The 26,314-nt window shown below is 48.4% G+C and overlaps 1 protein-coding gene across 1 annotated transcript in view; it reads left to right on the top strand.

Annotated features, from left to right (window-relative positions):
- The window catches only part of PRKDC (protein kinase, DNA-activated, catalytic subunit), a 147,459-nt gene that overhangs the window by 67,462 nt on the left and 53,683 nt on the right, over positions 1-26,314 (top strand). The window contains exons 43-55 of the mRNA XM_056112417.1: positions 224-392; positions 620-685; positions 3,388-3,460; positions 3,879-4,027; positions 12,538-12,672; positions 12,863-12,982; positions 16,016-16,159; positions 17,525-17,676; positions 18,215-18,346; positions 19,862-19,973; positions 22,137-22,261; positions 22,342-22,491; positions 25,707-25,880. Coding sequence (XP_055968392.1) covers positions 224-392; positions 620-685; positions 3,388-3,460; positions 3,879-4,027; positions 12,538-12,672; positions 12,863-12,982; positions 16,016-16,159; positions 17,525-17,676; positions 18,215-18,346; positions 19,862-19,973; positions 22,137-22,261; positions 22,342-22,491; positions 25,707-25,880 — 1,701 coding nt within the window. The remainder of the gene's footprint in view (positions 1-223; positions 393-619; positions 686-3,387; positions 3,461-3,878; positions 4,028-12,537; positions 12,673-12,862; positions 12,983-16,015; positions 16,160-17,524; positions 17,677-18,214; positions 18,347-19,861; positions 19,974-22,136; positions 22,262-22,341; positions 22,492-25,706; positions 25,881-26,314) is intronic.

Here is a 26,314-nt window from a genome sequence, read left to right as displayed (position 1 = left end):
TGTGTCTCTGCTCTTACAGCCCTGGTGCCGGTCCTGCCGCTCGGACCATAGATGCTGCTTCCGCTGAGCTGAGCTGAGCTGTTCTATCACCAGCACTTTGCCAGGCACAGGGCAGGCACTGCCCCAAGTGCGCTGAATGAGATCCTTCCATGTGGCATTGCCAGACTTGAGCTGTCCTTTCCCTGTTAGAGGAACTGACCTTGACCCTGGCTCTCCTTCGCAGATTGTGCTATGACGTGTTTACTGAGAACATGGCGGGTGAAACCCAGTTGCTGGAGAAGAGAAGACTCTATCACTGCGCCGCCTACAACTGTGCCATTTCTGTTCTCTGCTGCGTCTTCACGGAGCTGAAATTCTACCAAGGGTTTCTCTTCAGTGAGAAACCGGAGAAGGTAGGCCTCTCCCGAGGAGCTACCTGTTGTCATTTCCCAAGAGAGAGGATAACAGTTCAAGTTAGAATCGGTGCATTCTCGGATTACCAACAGTGTAGTTCTTCCCAGTTCTGCATGTATAATTTTGAAGCCGAATTTCTTCTCCCCAAGGAGTCCGTAGCATTAATTCTGCAGCATTGGTGGCATCTCTGTAGTTCAGCTGACTTTGTGATTCTTTGGTTTTCCAGAACTTGCTTATTTTTGAAAATCTGATTGACCTGAAGCATTGCTATACATTTCCAGTGGAAGTTGAGGTGAGTAGAGGTTTTTGATGGTGTTTCTAAGTTAAAAACATAATAAATTGGGGCGCTTTACACCACAGTATCTGGCAGTTCCATTTGGTCAACCTGCTGTACTGACTGTCTGGCCACCCCAGCCCCCAAATATTTTTTTCTTAGCATGGTCTCCTTCAGATTTACCCATGTGGTAGCGAAAAGCAAGCCTTTCGTTTTTCTCCCGACTGGTTTTCCATGCAGACAGTGATGGCGTTGCCCACCCAGCTCGCCCTGGAACTGGTTTCTCTCTGAATCTGTCATAACGAGCCCCCGCAGTGAGCAGGTGCACACACCGTGTACATGAATCTTTTTGGGTTTGTGGTTCTGTATTCTTCAGACAGATATTTAGGATTGGAAGGGCGGGATTATATGGTTGGTTTATTTTCAACTTGAGAGCAGCTCTCAACACTGTTTTTCAGGGGGTTGAACCGATTTCCATCCTCATCGGCAGTGTAGGAGGGTTCCCTTTTCTCTACGTCCTTGTCAGCACTTGTTTATGCAGACTTCTTGATACTCTATTCTCAAATGTGTGGGATGATATCTCTTGTCGTTTTGATTTGCATTTCCCCGATAACGAGTGATAATGTGCCTGTATGTTTTCCTTGGTGAAGTGTTTGTTCAGCTCTTCTCCCTGTGTTTTGGTGAAGTAGTTCATCCTCTTCAGTAGCATATTTTTTTGTTTCTTTCCCTGGGCAAAAAGCTTTTAGATTCATGTAATCTTAGTTATTTTTGCTTTTATTTTCCTTGTCTGTGGAGTTGAATCCCCCAAATACCACTGAAGCCAGTATCATCGAAAGTGTCTTCGATTTTCTCCCGTGTATTTTGTAGCGTGAGGCCATCCAAGTCTTTCGTCCATTTGGAGTTGCCCTCCGTGCATAATGCAGTAATGGTCCAGTTTCATCCTTTTGGGGTGGTGGGCACCCTCTCCAGCAGTGCTCAGAGGTTGGGGAGCCTCTCCGGTCATGGAGGCCAGCCAGATGTGACGCCCAGTGCTCACACCAAGTCACGCCGCGCAGTTGGACTCCCCAGCCCTCGCCTGGCAGTGCTCAGGCCTCCAAGGCTCCCCCGGGCTGCTCGGGACCCTGCGGCTCTGGGATTGAGCTGCGTCTGTGCACCTGCGAGGTGGGTGCTGCTGTCCTCTGGGCTGTCTGCCTGGCCCGGTAGCGTTCCTTTACGTGTGACTGACCAGTTTTCCTAGACTGGTTGAAGAGACTGTCCTTCCTCTGTTTTATGCTCTTAACTCCTTTGCTGTAAATTGTATTAGTGAAGATTTATTTCCGTGTTTCAGTTCCGTCCTGTTGATCTGTGGTCTTTATTACAGTACCACAATTTTGGTTACTATAACTCTGTAGTCAAAGCCTGGAAATGTGATTTCCCTATCTGGAAAAAGTTGAACATTCCCCAAGCCCCCGCAAATAACCCAGTAACTCTTACCAAATAGGAGCATTCTGCTTTCACATAGTAAAGAAAACCTGCAAGTGGGAAACTTGCTCTGGTAGATGTGTGACAAGCTTAGGTTTCAGCCAACCTAGTGCCGTGGGGTTGGAAGGACTTGGCCGAAGCTCTCGGCAGGCTCAGGGAACCCACAGGATAGAGGTGGGCGGGGCTTCAAGCCTCATTCGCATCAGCTGGTGGTGCTCAGGGCCTTTTCTCTGTGCTTAGGGATCACTCGTGGCATGGTTCGGGGGAATGACGGGGTGCTGGGGAGCGAACCCTGCTTGGCCGCCTGCACGGCAGACCCTCTGCACTGTCTGGCTCATCACCCACACCCCTGCATAATTGCACCCTGAACAGGCCCTGGTGGCTCGCACGTCTGTATGCATGGCTTCTACCTTCTGTCTTTTGGAACAAAACTTGGGCTTCTTTCTCTAAGGATATACCGAAAGACCTGCAGAACAAACGGGGAATAGCGCTTGTGTGAGTGACTTCTAAGCTCAGTGCTGGTGACTCAGGCCTGTGTCCTAGTGCTCAGGGGGAGCGAGCAGGTGCTCTGTCGGAATCTGTGGAAACGCTTTCCGGGGAGCTTCTCACTCAATTTCCTGGGTCCGTGGGTTTTGGTTTTGTGTTTTCCAGTCCCCTTCACCCCCGTTTTTTGAGTGTGTCCACAGTTGTCTTTCTCACAGGGGTCCTGACTGTTGGTTGTGGTACTCACACGTGTGACCACAGGAGTGAGTCCATCTGGTCCGTGTTTCATGGTGGCACCATGATGCCTGCAGGAGCTGCACACACCTTCCTGGGCCCTGGGACCCACCCTGCCAGCCTGGGACTCACCCAGCCTTCCCTGGCATGCACGCCCCCCCAGGGCAGCTCTGAGTCCTGAGGAGAGAGGCCCACCCAGCTCCTCCGTGCATCTCGTAGCCTCGGGCCACGGCAGGTGCCTTTGCACTGTGCTCTCTGCAGGCCCAGACTTAGGTTTGATGCAGTTTCATCTCACAGGAGTACCTGGGGCCTGAGGGACAGTGGCCAGGGTGCATGTCCTGCCGGCCATCCACCCGGCCCGTTGGGTCCCCCATCCTTCCCGTCGGGAGCCCTGAGCGCAGAGCCAGGAATTGCCGGGCGTGGCCGAAAACCAAAATGAAATTAAATTAGTAACTGTGGGTTCTTATTTGCTTTCCATACTGCTACTGAGTAGAAAACATGACCGCAGTCACAAATGTTTTGAATTTTGTTCTGCCTAATAGGTTCCTATGGAAAGAAGGAAAAGGTACATTGAGATCCGGAAAGAAGCCAGGGAAGCAGCCAATGAGGGCTCAGGTAGGATGTTTTTCCAAATGATGAACAGATTCTAGTAGCTGGCATTTGTTGAGGAATAATTGAAAGTTAATTACCCCGAAGCATTCAAATTGGAATTTTTAGTTTTAGTTGGTAAGTAGGATTTAGAAAGAAATGCAGTGAATTAAACAGTGCTGCACAGAGAGATCATTTTGGCCTGGCAGGGGTGGGGGGGAGGGGGCTTAAATATCTCAAAAACACATTTGGAGGTGTAGACTAGCTTTATCTTTGTTTGCATATAGAACCTGGCGTTCGTTCCTTTTTGCTTTATTAATCTGGGGAATTGTCAGAGGATCAATGTACAGATGAAAAGTGTTCCTTAATTCTAGTGTCATTTGAGTTCAGAGAAATATGTTACTTACCATGTGCAAATAAATGCATTTTTTTCTTTGTATTTCAGGTGGTCCCCATTATATATCTTCCTTGTCGTATCTGGCAGAAAGTAGCCTGAGTGAGGAAATGAGTCAATTTGATTTCTCTACTGGAGTCCAGAGTTATTCTTACAGTTCCCAACACACTAAATCTACCACTGGCCATTTTCGGAGACGGGTAATCATATTTCGCGAGTTAAAGAATGTTGTTGGGCCAGAGATGCGGCTAGGGGTTCAAGCACGTGCCTCACATGCATGGACCTGGGTTTCCCCCCCCTGTACCGCATTCACAGAAACTCAAGAATATTAGTAATAGTCGAGAGAGGACAGTGCTGTACTGGAGAATACTGGGTCTGTCAGCACACCTCGGTAGAGCATTTGTTCAGAGAATTGTCCAAGAGCGAAGCTCAGGTTTTCATCTTCTTGGCAGTCTGGTTTAATCGGCGTAGGAGGGAAGGCATGCCCCAAGGGCCCACTTCACGTTAGCTAATGTTGAGGTTTATGTTTGAAGTCTGAACTGCTTGCAGATTTCTTTTCCTTTTTTGTGTTTGGGGGCCGTGCTCAGAGACACACAGGGCTTCCTACTCTGCCCTCAGGAGCCACTCCTGGTGGTGCTCAGGGACCAGATGTGGTGCCGGGCGCCACGCCAGGTCTGCTACGTGCGAGGCGGGCACCCTGCCCTCTGTGCCGTCGCTCCAGCCCCGTGTTTGCACATTTCTACAAGAGAGACGAGCCCCGCAGAGCCCTATGTGCTCGTGTTGTCCTTCTGGAGAAAGTGAAGCGTCTCCGTGACAAGGGAATGTGGAAGAGTTTTGTTCTTTTTATAGGTGGAAAGCGACCTTTTCTTTCTTGAGACTTGTAATGGTCTCTAGCAGTCTGAGTTACTAAATTTTACCGGTTCTTTATGCTTTCTTAACTTGGATTGATAATGCTTGCAGAGTCCATGTGTTTGAATGATTTTTTTTCATGACACATCATCACTCTCTGCATCCCGACTGTTTTTTTATCTTCCTTGACACTCACAGTATCTCTGGAGTAAAGCAGTGTCATTCAGTGCGTGTCTCATGCGTCTTCATGAGTATAGCAGGAAACGTCTGGGGAGATAACAGCAGTGATGTTCTGGCCTTTAGGAGAGATAAATTCACCCTGTTTTCTAGAGTAGTTTTGTTCTTGGTGGTTTTGCTAGTATTTTGATGTGGATCTTTGGATCTGTGTTTATCAGGAATGTCGGTCTTAGTTTTCCCTGGGTGTGGGTGTGAGTGGTGTTTTTGTCTAATTTTGGTGTCACGATAACCTTAGCCTCAGAGAAATTGTTTGGGAGGATTTCTGTTTCTTTGATTTTTCTGAAAGAGCCTGAAAAGGATTGGAAGTAGATCATCTTTAAAGGATTGGAAGAACTCACTGAGAATTACCAGAATATCGGAGCAACAGGAAGCAATTCCAGTGACGAATCATTAGTCGAAGAAATCATAGCTGGGAAGTTCCCACAGTTGAGGAGTGCATATACCAGACTCAAGAGGCTCTGGAGACTGTCAGCCAAAGGATACCCAAGTGAGAGAACTTCAAAGACACATCAAAATCAGAATTACGAAAGCCAAAGATAGAGGTTGAATATTGAAAGCAGCATGATCAAACACGGAAACTACAAACAAAGGAGTGGCCCTAAGATTCACAGCAGATTTATCAGTTGTGACCCTGTGGGCCCAAGGACAATGGTGGGGATATATGTTAAAACAAAAACGCCTCAATAATGTGAGTACCTCACCATGCACACTGCATCTCAGCTTGAGCAATAGTTACAGCAGGTAGGGGTGCTTGCCTTGCACATGGCCAATCCAGGTTTGATCCCCAGTATCCCATATGGTCTCCTGAGCCCACCAGTAGTAGTTCCTGAGTGCAGAGCCAGGAGTGAGTACTGAACACAGCTGGGTGTGGATGTGCCCCCCTCCCCCTAAGAACCCACTATACCCGACTAGACCATCAGTCAGATTTAAAGGAACAACACAGAGCTTCTCCGACAGATAACAGTCTAGCAACTTCGTCGACAAACTTTAAACCAACTTTAAAGGATTGTGCAAGAAGCACTAACGCGGCGTCTTTAACTCAAGACAAATTTTACAAACAGGTCTAACTTACACAGAAAGATGACAAAAGCTTCATGAGAATAATCTCACTCAATATCAATTAAATGCACCAACTACCAAGAGTAGAGAAATGCATTAACTTTACATTAAGAATCACAGTGAGATACACAGTCAAAAAATTATTGATGATTGGGTTTAGTTATCTAATGTTCCAACACCCCTCCCTTCACCAGAGTACATTTCCCACCACCAGTGTCCTCAGCTTCCCTCCTGCCTACCCCTTACTCCCAACCTCTCTGATCGGCTTTCCTTCTTTCTCTCACTCCCCCCTGCCCTTTTCCTTGTGGGAATTTTGATTCACAGTACGGATGCTGAAAGGTTATCATGTATATCCCTTTACCTACTTTCAGTACTCAGTCTTATCCAAGTGATCATTTCCAACTATTACTGTCATATTGGTCTCTTCTCAGGATTAGAGAACTTAAACCAACCTTCTGCTGCCCGTAAAGAAAAACAAAAAATTGAATAGTCAAGGCAAACACAGACTCAAAGTCAGAGATTGAGAGACAGTATTTTGGGCAAATAACCTTAAAAGGCTGGGGTGCCAAGGTGGTCATGCTTATATCAAACAACACAGACTTCAAGCTAAAAGAAGTTATAAAACAGATGGTTATTTCTTAATAATTAAGGGGTCTTAATCACCAGTTCTTAACGATCAGTCATGAGGAAGAACTCACTCCTAAACATGTATGCACCTAATGAGATCACGATCACGACCATCCTGTTGTTCGTTGATTGCTTCGAGCAGGCCCCAGTAACGTCTCCTTCGTCCTAGCCCTGAGATTTTTTTTAAAAGTGCACCTAATGAGATACCGCTGAAATATTTAAAACAGCTTCTAAGAGACATGAAAGAAGTTGTTGATGGCAACAGAACAGCATTTGGTTCATCCCTGTGTACATCAGCTAGACTAAAACTCAGCAAGAACACTGACTTTGAAGGACGAAATGGAAGAAAGGAACATAGCGGCAGATATACATATGACGTGTGTATATATATATATATATATATATATATATATAGGACTTTTTGCCCCCCCCAAGTTGAATACGCATTCTTCTCCATTGCATGGAACATTCTACAAATGGGCTACATGCTGGGCCCCAAAACATACCTCCATGAATTCAAGAGTTTGGAAATTGTATCAGCCTATGAGGCTTTGAGTCGAAGTTAATCACAAACAGAAATGGGGTAAAAAGTCAGAACACTTGGAAACGAAAGAGCTCGCCACTGAATAAGCTGCGGGTCAAAGAGGAAATGAAAAGATTCCTGGGCACTAATGAGAATGAGCATTTGAGCTACCAGGACTTTCGGGACTCAGCAGAAGTGATGTTGATAGGAAAGTTCTAGCAGTGCAGGCGCTCATTAGCAAGGAAGAAAGGGACCAAATAAGTAACCTGACCGCACGGCTTAGCAGCTGGCAGAGCACCGCCAAACGGAGCTCCGAGCAAGCAGAAGAAAGGAAATAAGCAAGACAGAGCAGAAATTAATGAATTTGGATTAAAAAAGAAAACAATTCAGAAGATTAATGAAACCAAGAGATGGTTCTTTGGAAAAATAAACAATATTGACAAACCACAAGCAAGACTCAAAGAGAGAGAACCCTAATAAGCTGAATCAGAAATGAAAGGGGGGCGTCACAGCAGATACCACAGAAATTCAGAGGGTCATCAGGGATTACTTTAAAAACCTATACGCCACAAAACAGCAGAGCCTAGAAGAAATGGATGAATTTTTGGACTCTTACAGCCTCCCTAGATTGAACTGAGAAGAAACAGAGTATGCAATCAGACCAAATGTGTTATCGAGGAAATCAAAACGGTAACCAAAAGTCTCCAGAATCAAAAGCCTGGCTGAGATGGGCTCACTGTCTTTATGTTTAGGGGCTACCTTGATCTGTGGTGCTTTGGGTAGGGTTGTCATTTTGACAATATTATTCCTCCCAATCTGTTAACGTGGGCTGTGTTCCATTTCCTTGTGTCTTATTTATTTATTTATTTATTTATTGCTTTTTGGGTCTCACCCGGCGATGCTCAGGGGTTACTCTTGGCTCATGCACTCAGGAATTACTCTGGGCAGTGCTCAGGGGACCCTATGAGATGCTGGGAATCAAACCCGGGTCATCTGCACGCAAGGCAAACGCCCTACCCACTGTGCTATCACTCCAGCACCACCTTGTGTCTTATTTTTAAGTAGTAATTTGAAGTTTCCTTTCTATCAGACTTCTACTTCCTTCATTACGTGTATTCCCAGATACTGGATTTTTTTAAGGTGCTGTTGTGGAAGGAATTTTTTTTTTCTGTCCTGTTTCATTGTTTATATATAGAAGTGCCATGGATTTCAAGGTGTTGATTGTGTAGCTTGCTACATTACTGTGTAGACTTAATGTTTCTTAGGAGGTTTCAATGGATTTTATGAATTTCTAACTCTAGTACGGTGTTAGCTACAAATAATAGTCGTTTGACTTCATTTCCAAGCTGGGTTCCCTCTTGCCTACTTGCTATGGGAAGGGCTCCCAGTGCAGTAGTGGGCAGTAGTGATGAAATGGGCGACCTTGACTGTGCCTGAGCATAAAGGGAAGGGCTCAGGGTCTTTCCATTGAGCGTGATATTAGCTGTGGATTCACGGTAGATGACTTTGATTACATTGAGGTATTTCCTTCTGTCCTCAGTTTTTATTTTTAAATTTATTTTAATGTACTGTTGATACAATTCTAGAACTAAAACCGATTAGATAAGAGATCTCCAATATTAAAATCAATAAGTATAAAAATCAATTTACGGGGGTTATGGTGCTGCAGTCTCCTGCCCCCGCGCCTGACTGTCCTCGCTCGCCGGGACCCCTTAGAGGGGAGCAGGTTGAGCTTTCCTCCCCGCCCCGACCAGGGCTCCGGCAGCCAAAGACCTCTAGGACCAACCACCACCATGCTGAGACCACTCTCCGCACACACGAAGGTACTGGCAGAGGGACAAAGTCACGCGGGTTCCGGGGCCGAGATCTCTAAGCCTACTCGGATTTGGGCCGAGCATCCTCCACCCAGATCCTCCAAATTCCAGTAGGCGGGGTCACACCCACCAACTGGCCCCCTGGCGCCGTGTAGTCCCATCAACGGTCAAGACTCAGAGACTATAAAAACCAGCTCCCGGAAGCGCGCGGCTGCATTTGCGACTGCGCAACATCTTATTATCTCATTTCTACTTTGGACAAACTGGCAGGTTACCGAATGTAGCCTGCCCACACGGCAGAGTCTGGCAAACTCCCCGTGGAGCATCCAATATGCCAAATACCAGTAACAATGATGGGTCTCATTCTCCTAAAGAGCCTTGAATATAATCTCAGGGCTAGGATGAAGGAGACGTTACTGGGGCCTGCTCGAGGCAATCAACGAATAACAGGATGATTTGTGATTTGTGATTTGTGATGGTGCCGCCAGCAGGTCGATCTGTATCTGTGAGGCGAGTGCATCAGCCAGCAGCCTGATGGTGCCTTCAGACTTTCAGATACCCCAAAATTGCTGCTGGGCCTTTGGCCAGACCCCAAAAACTTGGGGCAAAGCTTACCAAGAAAGCAAATGGCCAGAAGTTAGGTATGTGGGAAACATACCCACAAACCACCTCCGACTCAGCTATATAATTGGAGGCATGGCCTCTCTGGTTCCTGATCGAACGACTTAACTGCCATGATCCCAGAGACTCAGAAACAAATCTCAGAACGCAGTGGCTTTTGGCAGAAATGCGTCCAGTCCCTGCTGGGGTTACCGGTGCTGGGCCAACCCAGGTGGGAATAGGTTTTGTGCCTTGGCCTGTTCCCCTGGTGGCCCAGTGGCCACATCCTTCAGAGGCCACTCAACAGTCAGGTTTGGGCCTGCACTGATGAAACTTGTTGGGCCTCACGGGATGGGGGTGGACGTGGGCATGTCTTCCCCACCCTAACGAGACCCCAAGTCATTGCCCACAAAAAGCCTCTCTGGCTCCTGATCAAGCTGCTTAACGGCCATGATCCCAGAGACTCAGAAACAAATCTCGAAACCCAGCGACTTTTGGCAGACATGCGTCTGAACCGCGCAGTAGGTTACTGTCGCCGGGCCACCCCTGGGGGGAAAGGGTGTTTTCCCTCCGCCTGCTCCCCCTTGGCGGCTCGGTGGCCCTCATCCTCCAGAGGCCATTGGACAGTCAGGTCTGGGCCCGCAGTGATGAAACTTGTTGGGCCTCACAGGATGGGGTGGAGCCAGGCCTGTCCTCCCCATCCCAACAAGACCCCAAGTCATCACCCACGAACGGCCTCTCTGGCTCCTGATCAAGCTGCTTAACGGCCATGATCCCAGAGACTCAGAAACAAATCTCGAAACCCAGCGACTTTTGGCAGACATGCGTCTGAACCGCGCAGTAGGTTACTGTCGCCGGGCCACCCCTGGGGGGAAAGGGTGTTGTCCCTCCGCCTGCTCCCCCTTGGCGGCTCGGTGGCCCTCATCCTCCAGAGGCCATTGGACAGTCAGGTTTGGGCCCATAGTGACGAAACTTGCTGGGTCTCACAGGAGGGGGGTGGGGCTGATCCTGACAGGGTCCCAATGAGATCCCAAGTCATTGCCCACGAACAGCCTCTCTGGCTCCTGATCAAGCTGCTCAACAGCCATGATCCCAGAGACTCAGGAGCAAATCTCGAAACCCAGTGGCTTTTGGCAGAAATCCCTCCAGATTTAAGTGTTAAAATTTCGGAATTTCAAAATCACATGGCCACGTGACATCATAAGTTATTTATAACCGGCAATAGAACACAAATTGTCTACTGTGCCTTTTCAGCAGATCTGAGTGTTGGGGTAAAATTTCAAATTTAATAATGGTGGGTCTGTTGTCGAAATATTGAATGTGATCAAAGTAGAGAGAGATTAATGTGGAAATCATCTGCCCCACAGGTAGGGGGAGGGTGTGGGATAGGGGTATACTGGGGTTTTCGGTGGTGGAGAATGGGCACTGGTGAAGGTACGGGATTTTCATCGTATGACTGAGACTTAGACCCGAAAGCTTTGTAACTGCTCTCACGGTGATTCAATAAATAAAATTAGAAAAAATGAAAAAAAATCAATTTACATGAAAATTGTTGTATCTGATTGTGGGCTTGTTAGGTCCTTGTCCAAGAATGCACTCAACTGTTTGCTGCTGGCTGGGCCTTCTGTGTTCCTGCTTCTGGGGGGGGTCTGAGAGACGGCCCAGACGGTCAGTGTCTGGGTTCCGGAGGCCCAGGGTTAATCCCGCAAGCAGCAGAGAGCAAACCTGGAGCTGGGAGCCACCCCCAGACCCAAGTAAAAGCACACGAGTGAACCTGAGTTCAGCCAGACATCTACATGTATTCCTCTCCCACCTGAGCACGAAGATGGAAGGGGGCATTTAGAATAACTTTATGTCAGGGATAGATCTCAGCGGTGCTGTCTGGAGCTTTGCTCAGGGCTTTTGTTTTGGAGGGAAGAGATTGCTCTGACTTGATGGCCGCTGAGCATGGTTTTCGCGACTTGTCTCACATGACCCTGGTGGTGCTGGCAGTCCCCTGGGCGGTGCTCACCTGCTTCTGCTCTGATTCATCTTGGCCTTCCTTCCTCTCGTTTCCGAAGTCCTTGGCTTGTAGCAGTTGTCCGTTGACTCTGAGTGGAATTGCGTTTCCAAGTACTGGTCATCCTCTACGTGACGTGCTGGAATAATTCCTGCCACCAGGACAAGCAGAATCATGAATCACATAAGGCCACTTTGTTGGTTTTGGTTTCGGGGCCTCACCTGGCCATGCTTGGTCACTTTTCCTGGCTGTGTTTGCTGGACCAGGTGGCATCAGGCATTCAAACCAGGCAGGCTTCTTAACCTCTGGACCATCTGTCTGACTCTGAAAGACCATTTTAACTGCTTTTCTACTCGGTCTCTAGCAATACTTTAAAAATAATGATTTAATTGTAAGACTTTTTTTTTTTTTTGCTTTTTGGGTCACACCTGGTTATGCACAGGGGTTACTCCTGGTTCACGCACTCAGGAATTACTCCTGGCAGTGCTCAGGGGACCATATGGGATGCTGGGAGTCGAACCCGGGTCGGCCACATGCAAGACAAACGCCCTACCCGCTGTGCTATCGCCCCAGTTCCTGTAAGACTTTTTTTTTAATTGTTAGACTTTTCATCTCAGATTTTTCACATTTTCTCCTGGAAATGATCTGTGCTAAGAAACATTTGGTTAGAACTTAGTTCTGTGCTAAGTTTCTCTCTGGCTGGGGAGTTTCTTTTCTTTTCCCTTCTACTTTCTAATACACCTTTCTCTTTTCCAGAAATTTAAAAAAAAAAGGAAAATACCCAGACAAATCAGTTACTCCCCCACACCCTGTGTGTCTGTATATGTGTGAATAAAATTAGCGTGAATGTATGCTGAGACCCAGTTCAGCATTGCACTTCTCAGTGTTTACCACAGCTGTATGGAGCCAAGAATTTGAGGCCCCAACATGGTTAAAAGGTTTTATTGTTAAATTTCTAGACGCATAAGAAAAGCTCAACAAGAGATTACTCTCTTTTCCTAGGAAAATAAAGAGGCCGACATCCCCAGTGACGTTCTGGAGTTGGAGATGGATGAGCTGAACCAACACGAGTGCATGGCGCCCATGACAGCCCTCATCAAACACATGCACCGGAGCCAGATCCTGCCCAGAGCAGAGGTCAGTCGCTTGCTGGCCGCCACCACTCGGGTGCCTCGTTGAGGGGTCGTATATAATGTGGGAGACTCTTCAGTTTCGTTGCTCTGTCGGACGAGTATGCGTTTTCTTAGGTCTTATTGGTGTCTTAGGACATCAGAATATCAAAAGGCATTTTAACACACTTTCTAAGATAATTTTGACTTGATTTCAGGGTACAGTGCCACAAAGTCTTCCTCCTTGGATGAAATTTCTTCATGATAAACTAGGAAATCCATCCGTATCACTGAACATACGTCTCTTTATAGCCAAGCTTGTTATCAATACCGAGGAAGTAAGTGATGACTTTGTCTTGGCTCGCAGGGCTCGGGGTGGTGCTGGGTCACACGTGGCATTGTTGGGGCTTCTTGTGGCTCTGTGCCAGGGTGGAACTCACTTCATGTGCGTGCGTGTGTGTGTGTGTGTGTGTGTGTGTGTGTGTTGGGGGCCAGGGGGTGGGCAGTAATCGGGACCACTCCTGGCTTTGTGCTCAGGTTGACTGCTGCTGGCGGTTGGGGCTCCAGGAATCAGCAGATAGGGTACTTTCTCTCCAGCCCGAGCTGCTTCCATAACTGTCGTTGCTCCAAGAGTCTCTGCACTGGCCTGCTTTTACCTAGAAGCCCACGACAAGGAAAGATGTGGAAGGACGGATCAGAACCCTTTGGCTCTCTGAATAAGTCAGCCAACCGTATTAACTTGCTTGTTGATGTCATTAATTTATCGAGAGACTGTGGTCAGGCCTCAGTTCCTTAACTCCCCTCTCAGTTTCTGATTCCTGGACCCTGTAACAAAGTGACTTAGCAGGAACACACTGTCACTCGATTCGGAAATTCAAAAGTCTGAGAGCGAGATGTTGGTAGGGTTGGTTCTCTGCGGTTGTTGGAGCTGGTCAAACAGTACCAGCACTCACCTGGTGTGCAGCTGACCTGGGTTTGATTCTTGGCGCTGCCAACCCCAGCACCCACAAACACACATAAAATGAGTTCTAAGAGTTGTGACTGTCCTGGGCTTTGTCCCAGTTTCTGGTGGCCTCAGGCAGTCCTTGGCTTGTAGATGCTGTTTCTTTCTGCGCCTTCTCATTGTCTGCCTCTCTCTGTCTGTGTATAAGATCTCCCCATGACCCCATTGCGTAGAACACTCAGCGGATGGGGTCACACTCTGATGGCTGGCCTGCCTGCCTGCTTTCCTTCCTTCCTCCCTCCCTCCCTCTTTCCCCTCCCTGGTGATCTCTCTAACCAGGCCATCTTCAGAGACCCCCCAGTTCTGAATAAAGTCATATCCACAGGTCCTGGGAGTTAGGGTTTAAATATTTGGGGGGCAGACATAGTTCAGTCATAGGACTTGGAGTTCCATGTTATTTCTAGTTCTGTAAGTGTGGACTAGGTTTCTACCCAAAACAGGAGCTGGTATCTGTTATCTTTATTTTTGTTGGATGATGTTTTGGTAGATGGGATGGGGTAGGTAGACCCAACATGGAAACATGGTGAAAGGTGAGGGGCCCCTGAGGTGGCAGACAGCTGACCCTGGAGTTCGATTAATCTGGAAAGATTAATCTGGCCTGAGCACTATAGTCTGAGATCAGAAGCAAGATGTCCCCAGGAGAGCCACCCTACAAGCTTAATGTATCTCTTACTGTGTCCATACAAAATAACTAATATCGTATCACTGTAGCACTGTTCTCCCATTGTTCATTGATTTGCTCAAGCAACATCTCCATTGTAAGATTTGTTGTTACTGGTTTTGGCATATTGAATACACCACAGGGGGCTTGCCAGGCTCTGCCGTGCGGGCGGGAAACTCTCGGTATCTTGCTGGGCTCTCCGAGAGGAGCAGAAGAACCGAACCCGTGTCGGCCACGTGCAAGGAAGGAAAGAAGCTTAGCACTCCCCCTGACAACTAATATTACGAAGTAGAATTAAGATGTTAATTAGGTGATTGGACTAAGGAGAGGAGAAACATCCCTAGGTGGTATTTCCGCCCTTGAGCCTGATCAGAGATCAGGAATGACTTTTGGTATGTTGATTGTGCTACTGGATGGGGTGTGGTGGCTGCCCCCAGTGCGGGCAGTTGGAGAGAGACCAGAGAGAGCCCAGGCTGCGAGAGGGAGTGCAGACAGATGAGCAGGAGGAGACGGGAATGAGCGGCAGTGTGAGACCAGAAAGGGAGGCTCAGAGAGACTGGGGCAGGCGCGAGGGAGAATGGAATAAACGGCAACTGATCACCAACCAGCCTGGCCCTCGTTTCCTCCTCCGTCTGTCCATGGCCTAGGCTGTCCTGGGGGGAAGCGGCGCAAATCCACCGAATGCAGGTGGCGAGAGAGAGTCACGGGGGTCTCCCTCGCCGCCTGGACATGACACAGCAGTGGTCAGTGTATTGTTTCCAGAGGTCGTTGAAGGTGGTTGTTGTCTCTTGGAGAAAGACTTGTATTCCCTTATCTTTCTGATCTCGGTCTTGGCAGCCAGGGAGATAACTCAGGGCGGACTGCATGCTTCGTCCGTGGATCCTGGGTGTGATCTCTGGCACCTCGTGATTCTCCGAGCGCAGCTCAGGGGCTCCTGGGCACTGAGCTCTAGTGGGGCGGGACCACGGCAGCAGTGTGGAGGATGCAGTCGCTCTGGAGGAGGACGGGTGCCGAATGGAGGGAGGTCATGGTACCTGGTCAGCAGGTGTGGAAACCACAGTGCCTGAAAGGAAAAGAAGGGAAGGGGGGATGGAGGGACCTTCGGGACACCGGTGAAGGGGTAGGTGTACGCCTGGAGCTCGGTCATGAGTGACTCTGGAACTTTGTCGTTCATGTGCTTCAGCTAAAAAAATGTATTTATGATTTATAAATGAGCCAGTAAATGTTTAGAGTGTACATCACACAGATTTCAGCTTTGGGAGTATGAGAGAAATGCTTGAGAAAATCTTGGGGAAAAGTGGCTGAAGTAAGTTAAGTAAGTAAATGGTTTGAATATATACTTTCATCTGTTCTTTGCATCAAAATACCTTCTCTTGTAATTTTAAAAATTAAATGGTATTAAATTGAGCATACAAACATGCTTTCATGTTCGTTTCAAGAGATCCTGGACGTAGGAAGACCATAGGAGAAGTTGCTTATATGACATAGGAAGAAATGAACATAAAGCAACTACTTGCACCTATCTAATTTTATATTCTAATTTCTCATTTATTCTGCCACTTGCATGAAAGAAAAAATGGAATTCTGTATGTGGCCGTATTATTCAGATGCCCGGGGATGATAATAGAATACTTTGATAGTGATTTTTAGAACAATTTTTGTTATTTCAACAGTATTTTGATGTTTGACTTTCAAACTGTCTTCCAGGTCTTTCGTCCATACGCGAAGTTTTGGCTTGGTCCCTTAGTGCAGTTGATCGTCTCAGACAACAACGGAGGAGAAGGAATCCACTTCCTGGTGGTTGAGATAGTGGTCACGGTGCTTTCCTGGACAGGACTGGCCACGCCTGTAGTAAGGAGATATACATCTTTCATGTTGTTTGCTAATTTTTTTTTTTTTGTGGAGGTGGGTTGGGATTATACCCGCAGATGCTCAGGGGTCACCCCTGGCTCTGCACTTCAGAATTACTCTGGGCAGTGCTCGGGTAATTATGAGGGATGCTGGGAATCGAACCTGGGTTGACCGTGTGCAAGGCAAACAACCTGCTGTACTATCACTCCAGCCCCCTCATTTGCTAAATTTTTTTTTTTTTTTTGCTTTTTGCTTTTTGCTTTTTGGGTCACACCCGGCAGTGCTCAGGGGACCATATGGGATGCTGGGAATCGAACCTGTGTCGGCCGCGTGCAAGGCAAATGCCCTACCTGCTGTGCTATTGCTCCAGCCCCTCTTTTGCTCATATCCTAAGTATAGAGTATGACAAGTAATTCAAGCTCTTACTTGTTTCAGCATAGTAGTAGCATTGCATATAGTTATTTTGCTGTTATGCTGCTTTACAAAATGATACTGTATTGCCTTAGTTCTCTTCTTGCTTTCAGCTTTTGATAATTCCTTTATCTTCTGTTTTTGAACCACCTGATATTTTGTTGTTGTTGTTGTTATTCTGTTGCTTTATTTTTCTAGGAGTTTGGAACTGAATTTTAGTTTGTTAACATTATGTTTAAAATAAATGTCAGCAGGTCCTTAATGTAAAGTTTTAAAAACCAAAAATCTATTGTGACAAGTCTCTGTTTTATTTTGCCACTTGTTTTGCCATTGTATCTGTTTTCCAGATGATTGACTGTGATCCTTAAGAGATAGCTAAGAACTATTAGGTGAAGGACGCTATTAAAATCAGTCTACCTTGTGATATCTGTCAACATAGATTCATGCGTGTCGAAACTTTGACCATTCATCGAAAGTCATTATCACTTACGTACAGAAGTTTTCATGGAAGCTTATCCTGGAAAACCTCCTTTCTTACTAATCACGACATTCACATCTGCAACCTCTCCACATGGTTTTCTCAGGATGTTTCTGTGTTGCTTCATAGTGAATCAAATTCAGATCCTTAGCCTTATTGTGATCAAATGATTTCTAGGAGCCAGGGCTATAGTAGAGCGGGTCGGGTGTTTGCCTTGCATGTGGCTGACCCCGGTTCAGTTCCCAGCCCCACCTGTATGACTCTTGAGGGTCTCCAGGAGGAAGCCTTGAGCATCACTGGTGTGGTACCCCAAACAAAAAATTATTTTTTGTCTGTGATCAGACCTGAAAAGTTCACAAATGGGTTTTTAGGCAGGAGCAGAGAGCCTCAGAAGAATGCTGGATTTTTTATCAGTGGAAAAATATTTTTCTGCAACAGAATTCTAAATATTAACGTTGACTTTCTTTCCTTTTTAGGGGGTCCCTAAGGATGAAGTGTTGGCAAATCGATTGCTGCATTTCCTGATGCAGCATGTTTTTCATCCAAAAAGAGCTGTGTTCAGACACAACCTGGAAATTATTAAAACCCTTGTTGAGTGTTGGAAAGAGTGTTTGTCTGTCCCTTATAGGTATACTTTTTCTAAATTTTGCAATGTTGTTTAGAGATTTTGCAGCGTCACTTGTAAATGGTGATTCTCATGAAATGATAGAAGGAAGAGAATTTAAAGTACAGAGTTCATTTGAATATTTAGAATGTTGCCACAGAACATTCCAGAGGTTCATCAGGATCTGCACGCCCCTCTGCTGTGTCTCAGCTGTCTGGCCCCCACTCCGGGCCTCTCGCGTGCCCTGCCCCTCACCGGCCCCGCGCATGGACCATCCTGAGACCTTCCTCCCTCCCTTCAGTATAGCCCGAAACAAGCTGAGCTTTGAAAAGATCCCAGTAGCCCTAGGGCAGACTTTGACATCAACTAAATCATAGAGAACTGCCTGTGTTGCCAAGCTCTAAGGGACAGAGAGGATATTAGCAAGAAGGGTATTCAATGGAAGGGGGCTTTCTTACGTGGAGAGTTGGTCATGGGAAATTCTGTGCATGTTTCCAGCTTCTTATTCTATCCTGTGGTAATCTCTCTCTCCCTCTTTGTTTCTTTTTTGTTTATGTTTCAGGTTAATATTTGAAAAATTTTCTAGTAAAGATTTGAATTCGAAAGACAATTCAGTTGGAATTCAGTTACTAGGCATTGTTATGGCCAATAACTTGCCTCCCTACGACCCAAAATGTGGCATAGAGAGTATAAAGTAAGTCTCAGGGGTTTTGCTGTGATTCTGTTTTAGGTGAAAGAGTACTGAAAAACGAATTTGCTTCAATTCTGCTAAGGATGGTTTTTAACCACAGCCTGTGCTGAAATTTAGGTGGTTGCCTTTGGAGAGGTCATGTGAAAGAAGAAATGACTATTGTGATGAACGAAGACACCAGTCTTTAAAAATCAAAGCGATGCTTTCTTATGTCTTTGGGCAGAAGGGAGGCCCCTGGGACCACGGGTGGGGCGGGTGCCTCACTGCCAGACTCGCTGCAGTGCTGGAGAGTACGTGAAGCTGCACTGCAGCCCTTGACGCAGCCGCCCCTTTGCTCCTCGGTGTTTTCAGTTTGATTTTTCTTTTTTTTCGGGCCACACCCAGAGCACTCGGTGGCAACTACCGGTTCCGTGCTCAGGGGGCCATGGGTGCCAGTGACCAAACCCGGGCCTTTCAAGTACAAAAAAAAAAGTCCTTTGAGATATTTTTCCAGTCCATTCTATTTTGTTTTCTTACTTTCCAAACTTCATTGAGACCCTTCATTGTTACTGGTTTTTGGCATATTGGGTACGCAGTGAAGGGTCTCATTCTCCTAACTCTGAAAGAGCCTTGAATATGGCACTTTTTAAAAAAAATCTCAGGGCTAGGACGAAGGAGACGTTACTGGGGCCTGCTCGAGGCAATCGACGAATAACAGGATGGTTGTGATTGTGATTGTGACTTTCCAAACTGAGGTTTTCCTCTTTCAAGCAGCGTGGGTTGTGAGATTGTTCATAGACCTCTGCCTGGAGACAGCGCCCGGGGCAGGACTTTCGCTGCCACCGTTGCTGTGTCTTGGCTCTGCAGCCCCTTAGAGGCTGTCCAGGCTGATGGTCCAAAGCGCCTGCACATGCGGTCTGGAGTTCCTCTGCCTGCTCCCTCGTCAGAAGGATGGTTTGGGGGCGGGGCAGTGAGCCGCGGGCTCGGGGAGTGATTTCTTTTCACGCCAGTGTTCACGGCATCCCGCACGGATTCTCTGTGGTTCCAGCAAGGCCCTGTGGCTGGGCTGTGGCCTTTACCAGAACCTTAGAGGAAGTAGTTTCGTATGTGCAGTCTCTCTGATTATTCAGATCAAGTCTGATCTTCAGATTTTCTCAGCTTATACTGTCATTTGGCTGGGAGAAGACTTTTTTTTTTTTAATTTTTATTAGTGAGACATCATGAGGTACAGTTGTACACTTACAAATTTTTGTGCTTGGGTTTTAGTTACACAATGATCGAGTACCCATCCTTCCACCAGTGCCCATTTCCCACCACCACGGATCCCAGTATCCCTACCACCCCCCATCCCCCCCATCCCACCCTGCCTCTGTGGCAGGGCATTCCCCTTTGTTCTCTTTCTCCTTTTGGGTGCTGTGGTTTTCAAAAGAGGCATTGAGTGGCAATCATATTCGGTGTATAGTCTACTTTCAGCATGTGGGAGAAGACTTTTGGGGGTCACACTACTCTCCGTGTGTTAACTGTCTGTATCTGCTGTAGATACTTCCAGGCTTTGGTCAGTAATATGTCCTTCGTAAAATACAAAGAAGTCTACGCAGCTGCCGCAGAGGTCCTGGGACTGGTTCTCCGATATATTACTGAGAAAGAACACGTGAGTTTGCTGTGCCGTTTTATTTCTTTATTGGATCATATCCGGCTCATTTAATTGCTAGGCTCAAACCCATATAAAGTGGGTTCACACGTAAAACCGTGTGCAGTCCCACAGGAGACACTCGTCTGGTCCTGTGCAATTTGAAGCAAATGTTTCTTTTTGAATTTTGATTTATCTCTTCTGTACCACAAGAAAGTCAGTTGGGCATTTGGCGTTTATTCAAGTTTTACTCCTTCCTACTGAATAATTGCCAGTCATTCTTAAAATGAGGACAAGTTATTTTTTTAAACACTAGAAACTTGATAAATACTTAAGGGCTGGTAGCTTAATTGTATTTTTGTGAAGGGTCCCCCCAAACTCAGAGGCTGGGACTTGCCCAGCCATGGCAGTGGGGTCTGGGGACCCCCAGGGTGGTACCAGCAGTGTTCGGGGGTCATGCAGACGCGGGGGTCAGACTGGGGTCTCGCACAGAAGGCGTGCGAGGTAGCCCTATGAGCTCTCTCTATCCTGATAACTGAATTTGTGTTGCAAAAGTGATGCTCTGAATATATATAACCAGAATTCCTCTGCATGTCTCAGGATTTCCTTTGGGAATAAATTATCCTGCTTGATTTCTGCCGTGTTACTGCGACATTAAGCTAGCGAAGCCTCTGCTCTCAGTTAGACATGATGGAGTTGTCGAATCGCCGAGGGTGCTTCTCATACCGGGAGTGCGGGGAGTGGACTGAGTCTGCCTGTGTCCTCCCCCGAGCAGGCCGCGCGGGGAGTGTGGCGTCGAGTGTGGGAGCCTAGGGAGAGCGTGGTGGGGCGGCACGCTCCGTAATTGAAACTTGGAAAAGAGAGATGGTTTTCAGATTCTTTTAAGATTTCCGTTTAAATGCTGGGAAGATGTCCCGGTTCCAGACTCCGCTCACGCGGGGTGCTGGTCGGTGTCCGTTGCAGCCCCTTAGCTCTGCTCCCTCCCACCCGGCCGCCTGCCCTCCCCTCCCCTCCCCTCCCCTCCCCTCCCCCCTGCGGCCCAGTCTCTTGCCTTCAGAACCGCTCGCACATTCATGATTCTAAACTGGTGTTTCCGGTCCACGTGCTCTCCCAAAGGAGAGGTGCACAGATGGTCAGGGGAGCTGCAGAGAGTTTGGAGAGGCCGGGACAGGACCCCCCACCTTCAGACACCAGCCAGGCCACTGGGCAGAAAGGAGGACGAAGCCACAGTGGCAGGAAGCTGGCCCCGGGGAGAGTCAGACTGTCTTGCGGTATTGCCAGCCGTCCTGTAAGACGGATCTCTAGCGTCCAGAACAACCTGTTGCAACACGATTCTGCTTCCCTGAATGTTGATTTATGGAGTGTGGAGTTAGGTCACAGCAAGCCCTCGGGTTCAGTATTTCAGCATGATTTCCCTTTAACCAGAATGAGTTCTAGAGTTCTTTTCTGAGTGACACTGACATTGGAATAATACAGAAATTTGGAGAAAAGCGTTAAACATAAATCAAGTCACTCATATTCTTACTTCTGTAGAGTGTGTGTGTGTGTGTGTGTGTGTGTGTGTGTGCGTGCGCGTGTGCGCAATCACACATACGTTTGCCTTTATCTGTACTGTTAGGCTCCCGTTTTGTGTGACTTGTGCACTTGTCTATGTTGGGTGCTTCCAGGCGCCTCTAGGCCCATGCACTCAGCCACGGCTGTGTGTACCAAACCCTCCCCAGAGGGACATGCAGCAGGGAAATAGGTGCGTGAGTCATTTAGAAAGCCAGGAGAAAACAGTATCTCGGGCGTCAGTGCTCAGGGCTGTTCCGTTGCGTTCCCCGATCTTCCGTGTGCCGGGAAGGCTTCACCAGAGGTGCCTGCTCCTGGACTGACCTCGTCCCAACAGCTTTCAGGCCTCAGCTGACTTGGCAACAGAAAGCCCCAGCCCGATCCCGCTGGCCACCCGGCCGGGCGTCCACCCTGCGCCCAGCCCCACTGCTGTGCCCCTTGCTTTTGGCCTTGGAGGCCTTGTCGGTTTTTGTGACACGCTGTTTGTGGAGTTTGGGCCTGAGGTTGTTCGTGGTCCTCCAGGCCACCCGGGCACCTGCACTCATGACAGCCCTGTGCTGTGCACTGCTCAGGGGAAGGCCGTTCCGTGTCGGTCGCCGCCTTCGTGTGTTTGAGGGGGGCTTGACTTTGCAGCCCCTGGAGGAGCCTGTGCGGGAGCTGGTGGAGAAGCAGCTGAGGCAGCACCAGAGCACCATGGAGGACAAATTCATCGTGTGCCTGAACAAAACCGCCCAGCACTTCCCTCCGCTGGCCGACAGGTAGGGCCGGCGCGGGTCCGCGGGTGTCCTGGGCGGGCAGGGTCGCCGCATCTCCTCACCCGGCTGTCGGCCGCCGACAGGTTTATGAGCACCGTGTTTTTCCTGCTGCCCAAGTTCCACGGGGTGATGAAGACACTGTGTCTGGAAGTGGTGCTGAGCCGCGCAGAGACGCTCCCGGACCTCTTCCTGCAGCTACGCAGCCTGGGCTTCACTCAGGTCCTCAGGCACAGGTGAGCGGCCGGGCAGGCTCACTGCTCGGGCCAGGGCTCACCGCTCCGCTTCAGGGCGGAGCCGGACTGGGCCTGCCCAGGCCCCAGGCCTGTCCACTCCTCAGTGGCTGGGCCTGCCCGGGCCCTCTCCCACTCTCTCTCCCAAGTTCCTTGGTTTAGTCACCTTCAATCTTTTTTTATGGCGGGGGGGTCCCACCCGGCGATGCTCAGGGCTTACTCCTGGCTCCGCACTCAGGAATTACTCTTGGTGGTGCTCGGGGGACCCTATGGGATGCTGAGAGTTAAGTGGGGGTCGGCCTTGTGCAAGGCCAACGCCCTCCATGCTGTGCTCTCGCTCAGTTCCACTCAGAAGACTGTAGGTTTTAGGACAGACGTGTTTGTATGTTTGAGTCTGAAGGGGGGTGGTCTGCCCTGCCCCGCCCAGCCTGTAAGGCCCTGCTCCTCGGGCTGCCTGAGCCTCAGGGAGAGGCTTCTGACTCAGCTGTCAGGGGAGAGAGAAGCTTCCTTTCTGTCATTGCTCCCGTGTGTTTCAACTCCCAGGACACTGTTAGGAGGAGCCCATTCGTCTGCAGCATCTCTGCCCCTGAACTTTCCCAGTTCTGTTTGGACACGTGTTTTCACAGGGGGAAAGCCCAAGGGAGGGAGGCTGGTGCCATCCCTGTGGGGCACGGCTGCCCGGGCCCTAGCGGGATCTAGAGTCGTACCAGACGGAAAGACCATGTTCCCCGCCAGGGGTGTCCCGAAGCTGTCCCCCCGCAAACAGTCTCTACCCAGCTCTGCGGAATGGTCAGTTATGGAAAAGAATCTAATGGGCCAAGCGCAAAAACGTTTGTCTTTGTACTTTGATATCCCTCCATAAGCATTCAGTGAGGGCGTGGGGATTTGGCTCAGTGGTAAACTGCATTCTTCACACGAGACCCGGGTTTGATCCCTGCACCACAAAATGAGCAAGCAGAAACAGGCCTCTATTGACTGCGCTGCACAGGACATCAGCCAGCCACGTTAGGGAGAAACGGTCACCAGGCAAGGGAGAAGGGCGCGCCTCAGAAAGACCCAATAGAGCGGGGAGCATGGAACCAAGACTTGGAGTCCCTTCTGCAGGGTAGGAGGTCAGTGTACAGACACCCTCAGCAGAGACGGTGTCCCAGGGAGCCTGGAGTCATGTCTGCAGTGTAGGAGGTCAGTGCACAGACACCCTCAGGAGAGTCCCTGTCCCAGGGAAGATGCCACCAACCGTGGCACAGCCCCGGACACAGGCTCAGGAGGGAACCTGCGCAGTGCTGCACGAGGCCCAGAAGCCAGAATAAAGGAGGAAAGTGACACACGCCCTTAGACGGAGCTCATTTCGTTTGCCTTTGCTTTTTAAATAGATATTTCGGAATCATTTCGTATTTTTAGACAGGTGAAAGGATGGTGCAGGGCCAGGGAGTATCGGTTGCCTGCGCCTGCTCCGGGCAGGATTCTGGGTTTGTTCTCCAGCCCACTGGGAGTGGCCCTCAGCTCCACTCCCCGGCGTCCCTGCGGGGCCGCATCAGAACCACACCAGAGAGCCGCGCGCACATTTCCCACCTTCGCCCATTTCACCGTCTTTCATGGTTCTTTTAAGTTTACCATCATGGAAAAATACATTCATTCAGTACTAAGAAAGACTGTATATATCTTTTTACTTTTCTTTTTTTTTTTTCTTGCTTTTTGGGTCACACCCGGTGATGCACAGGGGTTACTCCTGGCTCTGCACTCAGGAATCACTCCTGGTGGTGCTCAGGGGACCATATGGGATGCTGGGAATCGAACCTGGGTTGGCCGCGTGCAAGGCAAACGCCCTCCCCGCTGTGCTATCGCTCCAGCCCCTTACTTTATTCTTAAAAAAATTTTTAGATAAATTTTTTACCTCTATTCAGACAGCGATTAAGCTGACTGAAGCAGGCATAAACTTCACAATATTTTTTTTTAAATGTTTTTAATTGGATATCCATGAGATAGACCCTTACGACACTGTTCATGGTTTCAGTCATACAATGATCCAGCCCCTCTCCCCCTACCCCCAGCCTCCCTCTATGGGAGGCACTTTCCTTATATCTCTCTCCTTTTCCTATTGTGCATTATGGTTTGCAATACGAGTAAGGGTGTGGATATATTTTTTTCTATTCCAGGATCCAATCCAGAATTTCACCTTGAATTAATTTTTTTAATTGTGTAGCTCAGAATGATAATTTCTGAGTTATCTTTATTATTATTATTATTATTATTATTTTAGATTTTATTTTTTCTTTTTAATTTTTATTAGTGAGACACCATGAGGTACAGTTGTAGACTTGCAAATTTTTGTGCTTGGGTTTCAGTTATACAATGATCAAATACCCATCCCTTCACCAGTGCCCATTTCCCACCAAATTATTTTAGATTTCAAGCATTATGGTTTACAAAGCTGTTATTGGCGGGGTTTCATACATAAAATTTCCAGCACCTCCCCCTCCCCCGCTGCCCTCTTCCCCCACCTCCTCATCATCCCCAAGCCCCAAAGCTCCTAATCAAGACCAGTTCTCCGTTTCTGTTGCCTTTGGGATATTTTTCTTTGGTCGGTTGGCTTTGGGTTTGGGGCCACCAGGCTTTGTACTTCGGGCTTCCTTCTGGCTGTGCCCTCAGGAATCAATTCTGGCAGAGCGTGGGGCACCATAAGGGTGTCGGGCGTTGAACCCGGGTCAGACACACCCGAGGCGAGTCCTCACCTGCGATAGTGTCGCCCTACCCTGTGTGACTTCCCTGCAAGGCTTCTCTTTGTCCTGCGTATGGGATCATCCGTGCCCGTCCCCTGCTCTGCCGTCCCTCAGCCGGACGCTCTCCTGATGCGCCCGCTAGCAGCGACGTGTGCGACGTCGTCTGTCCTTGCAGCCGAGCCCTCTCCACTGCGCAGACACGCCGGAGTTGCCGGAGTTAGCCCACTGCTTGTCCCGGGGCACTCGGGCTCTTCCCCGTCTGGCTGTTGGGGACAGGCTGTGAGGAACACAGGCGGGCAGGTGGCCTTTCCCAACAGAGTGTTGGACCTTTGGGGTAAGTGCCATGAAGCAGAATTGCTGGGTCAGATGGCAGCTGAAGGGAATGTAATTTTTATGCAAGTGTAGTTTTATAAAACTACAGAACAGTCCCAAAAAAAATGGGTAAGACTCAAGAGTATAAAAATTGTTAAATTCTTGTTTTTTTTAAATCTGTTGTAGAGATGATGAAAGGCAAAAAGTCTGTTTGGACATCATTTATAAGATGCTGCCAAAGTTGAAACCGGTAGAACTTCGAGAGCTCCTGGGTCCTGTTACGGAATTCATCTCCCACCCGTCTCTGACGTGCAGGGAGCAGATGTACAATATTCTCATGTGGGTCCACGACAATTACAGGTGAGTGGCATCGTGTGCTGATGGCTTGGTACCGGGCTGGCACGTGAGTGGCAGAGGTCACCTTCATTCACGCTGGGTGTCCTGGGGTCCAACCCCGGGCTCACACTTGCAGGGCATTTGCTTTATCACCAAGTTTCATCCCAGAACCTCTAGGTTCATACTAGACAATGCATTTTTTTAAGGAAACAAAGTTTTGGAGCTTGAGTACTAGTGCAACAGGTAGTGCGTCTGCCTTCCTTGCAGCCGCCTCATATGGTTTCCCGAGCCCTGCCAAGAGGATCCCTGAGTGCAGACCCAGGCGTAAGCAAGCCCTGAGCACCATGGGGGTAGCCCGAAAGCAAAATAATAATAATAACACATAATAATAAAATAAATTAAATAAAAACCAAATTTTTGCGTGGTGCCAGGGGTCAGACCTGGGCTTCTCACACACA

Source organism: Sorex fumeus, unplaced genomic scaffold, assembly GCF_029834395.1.
Source record: "Sorex fumeus unplaced genomic scaffold, SorFum_2.1 ptg000002l, whole genome shotgun sequence".
Taxonomy (NCBI): Eukaryota; Metazoa; Chordata; class Mammalia; order Eulipotyphla; family Soricidae; genus Sorex; species Sorex fumeus.
The sequence above is the reverse complement of the archived record's forward strand: the minus strand, read 5'-3'. Positions and strand labels throughout refer to the sequence as shown.